We start from the raw sequence: 3,254 nt of genomic DNA on the forward strand, positions 1-3,254 counted from the left end.
ACATATTATCATTTTATTCTTTCTGTTATTATTAATAATTAATAAAAATATATAACTAATAATCCAGTAATATTGGTATTGACCAATTGTTTAATCATGCCATTTCATTAGTTAGAAATGGTGAAATACCATTAGATCAACTCTCAACAAGAAGAAATACTGTTGCAAGTACTATTCATGAAAATCAACCAAGAACATCTAATGTAAACAATATCACACGTACTGCATTTTATCAAAAACAATCTCAATCACAACAACTTGATGCCTCTCAATCAGTCAATTTAAATCAACCACCAACATCTCAATCTCAATTCTCATCATGTTGTTAACATTTTTATTTAATTTGTTCTTTTCTTTGAATTTTTATTATTATTATAACAAAATTAAAAAAAGTATTGATATTAAAGACAAAAAACCCTGTTTTGGTATTAAAAAATCAAATTCAATCATTTATGCTCCTCTTCAGTTTTCACAGGATTTGTTCTATTTCTTCTCACAATTTCATCAACATCAACACCAGTTGACTCTTTTAAGTTCTTCAATATTTCATCCAAGCGATGTCTGCGTAACCCTTCAGTTAATTCCTTTCTTGCCTTTTTGTTCTTTTGAACTCGTTTTGAATTAGCAGCCTTTCTCTTTGCCATGATTAATGAAGTGGAATTTATGAGATGATCTTAAAAAATCTCGTTATTTTGAAAAAAGAAAACATGACTGAAACTACTGAGTCATCCGTCGTTAATTCTACTAGACAAGACTTTGACTCTTTTAAAGAACGTATAGACGCGCAATTGAAACAACTTGAAGATGAAGCACTTGCAACAGAAAAAGAAACTGAGATTGTATTACAACAAAATGCTAAAACTAATTCTAACTCACAATTTTTATTAGCTGAGATTAGTGCGTTTGGAAAAGAAATGGAACAATTAAAACAAGAGATGTCTGATGCACAAAAGTAATTTTATTTTAATTCATTAGTCATTGAAATATTCAATTACCTTTTCATATTATAAATCATCTCGAATTTTATTAAATTGTGCATCAAAATATGAAATAACTTTCACTATTTTAATGTCAAACTTAAGAATAGAATTAGCTGGAATCATTCCTACTTCACGATCTCCATACCCAAGGTGTGGTGGAATTATTAATGTCAATTCATCATTTTCACATTTACCTAATAGTCCTTGTTCCCATCCAGGAATGACTTGTCGTACTCCAACTTGAAAAGTAAACGGTTCATCTTTAATAGCAGTTGTATCAAAAAGGACACCATCTTGTAAAGTTCCATTATAATGAACACTTACATAGTCTCCATATTCAATGTGATGTTCACATAACTCTTGTTTCTTCTAATTAGTTTTTTTTTCCTTTTTCTAATAAAATTTACAAACTTTCACAATAACTTCTAATTTTTCTATTCCACTTTCTGCTTTTCTAATAGTTTTGAAGACATCATCATCATTCATATGATAAAAACGATTTGCTGATGATAAGGTAAAGAGAAGAACAATAATGAAGAGTTTCATTTGAAATTATTTTAGTTTTTTCTAGAAAAAATAAAAAATCTGAAAAAGGTGTATTATAACGAAGTTTCATGACGTTGTTTAAGTTAGAATATATGAATGATATTAGAATTGTTGAACTTCAAAACCTCACCATTGTCTCTCTCTATGATGCATTTACAAAAAAATTTAATTTAAAAGATGTTAGGTTAAGACCACGTTATTTGATGAAATTTCTTGATACAGACGGAGATTGGGTAACATTAACTGATGATACTGACATTCTTTTAGCAATGAAACAAATGAAGAATATTACTTTAAGATTAAAACTTGTTGGTTTGTTTATAGTTTTAATTGCTTAGAATAATCAACAATTCATTTGTCTATTCATTTATTCATAATTAGATAGTTATCAAACCGCTACTAGTTCAATGAATGAAGAATGGGACTTACGACCATTATTTTCTCAATTAATTAATTCTCCTTCTATTCAGAACAGTATCTCAAAAATGGTTGAAAATATTCTTCAAACATCAAATCAAGTGGTTGAAGTTAGAACAAAACCTGAAGTAGTTAAAATGCCATCAAATTATAATACATCACAAAATGAAATGGAAAATCTTCCAGTATTAGATGATGATGGTTTGTTTTATTCATTGAAATAAATAATGTATTAATTTTTATAGTTGTTGAAGTTGATTAATTTAAATCTTCTTTTCCTCTAATTTAAAGTTTTGTATTTTCACTAAATGAAAAGCAAGTTGTTTTATGGGTATATAAATGGATGATTAGAAAAGAAAGGTTATTGAATTCTACGATATAAGTAATGAACACTTCTGATTGGATGAAATGCAATTCTACAATCCAGTTAAAACCAATCACCAAGATTGGAATGGTTGGAAGTCATGATAGTGGAACATCCACTATTTTACCACAATATGGAATTACTCCTTTTACAATATTTCCCAAGAAACATCGTTCATTCATGAAACGATGGTCAAAAACTCAACAACTTGGAATTAGAGATCAGTGCATTGCTGGAATTCGATATTTTGATTTCAGGGTTGTTTATAATCATAAATTGAAGAAATTTTATTTACTTCATGGATTATATTGTCAATTACTTGAAACAGCTCTTCAGGATATTACTTGTTTTCTCACAGAACATGATGGTGAAGTTATTATTATAGACATTAATCATTTGTATCAAATTAACTCCTTGAATAATTTTCAATCACTTTGTCTATTGATAGAGGAGTGTTGTTCTAAACATCTTGTACTTAATGACTATAACAAATTCATTATTCCTTTGTCACAGCTTGTGCATATCAAACAAAGATTGTTTGTGTTCTGCTTAAATCCCTTTAACCAAAAACTTCCTCTCTATCTCTTTCCACAAGACCAGATTGATTCAATTTGGCCAAACAAGAATGAAACACGGAAAATGTTAAAGAGACTTGATTATAACTCAAAGGTTTATCAAAACAACCAAAAACTGACAATCATTCAAGCTGTTGTTACTCCATCTATAAAAAGTATCAGAAAGAGTTATTATACAAAGAAGTATCCAAACTCAACTATTAAAATTGCTGAAAAAACAAATCCATTAGTACTTAAATGGCTTCAGACATCATCAGCATTTGTAAACATACTTCTTATTGATAATGTCAAAATGAATGACGAAATCGTTCATTTTATGATTAGAAGAAATAATTTCATTGAGAAATATTAATTGAATTTTTGTTTCTTTAC

The 3,254-nt window shown here is 28.2% G+C and overlaps 5 protein-coding genes across 5 annotated transcripts; 3 read left to right on the forward strand and 2 right to left on the reverse strand.

The window, feature by feature from the left end:
• Positions 1-446: 446 nt before the first annotated feature.
• Positions 447-644, reverse strand: ENU1_029230 (hypothetical protein; the record flags this gene model as incomplete). Its single annotated transcript, XM_008857245.1, has 1 exon — positions 447-644. The coding sequence occupies one exon, from the start codon at positions 642-644 to the stop codon at positions 447-449; it is 198 nt and encodes a 65-aa protein (XP_008855467.1).
• Positions 645-707: 63 nt separating this feature from the next.
• On the forward strand, positions 708-956 carry ENU1_029240 (hypothetical protein; the record flags this gene model as incomplete). The annotated part of the gene is made up of 1 exon (XM_008857246.1): positions 708-956. One exon carries the CDS (start codon positions 708-710, stop codon positions 954-956), a length of 249 nt encoding a protein of 82 aa, XP_008855468.1.
• Positions 957-1,004: 48 nt separating this feature from the next.
• On the reverse strand, positions 1,005-1,526 carry ENU1_029250 (peptidyl-prolyl cis-trans isomerase, putative; the record flags this gene model as incomplete). Its single annotated transcript, XM_008857247.1, has 2 exons — positions 1,005-1,346; positions 1,392-1,526. 2 exons carry the CDS (start codon positions 1,524-1,526, stop codon positions 1,005-1,007), a joined length of 477 nt encoding a protein of 158 aa, XP_008855469.1.
• Positions 1,527-1,594: 68 nt separating this feature from the next.
• Positions 1,595-2,167, forward strand: ENU1_029260 (PB1 domain containing protein; the record flags this gene model as incomplete). Its single annotated transcript, XM_008857248.1, has 2 exons — positions 1,595-1,838; positions 1,908-2,167. The coding sequence occupies 2 exons, from the start codon at positions 1,595-1,597 to the stop codon at positions 2,165-2,167; spliced, it is 504 nt and encodes a 167-aa protein (XP_008855470.1).
• A 161-nt stretch (positions 2,168-2,328) lies between these two features.
• Positions 2,329-3,234, forward strand: ENU1_029270 (glycosylphosphatidylinositol diacylglycerol-lyase, putative; the record flags this gene model as incomplete). Its single annotated transcript, XM_008857249.1, has 1 exon — positions 2,329-3,234. The coding sequence occupies one exon, from the start codon at positions 2,329-2,331 to the stop codon at positions 3,232-3,234; it is 906 nt and encodes a 301-aa protein (XP_008855471.1).
• Between the last annotated feature and the right edge of the window lie 20 nt (positions 3,235-3,254).

Source organism: Entamoeba nuttalli, assembly GCF_000257125.1.
Source record: "Entamoeba nuttalli P19 unplaced genomic scaffold asmbl_2508, whole genome shotgun sequence".
Classification (NCBI taxonomy): domain Eukaryota; phylum Evosea; order Mastigamoebida; family Endamoebidae; genus Entamoeba; species Entamoeba nuttalli.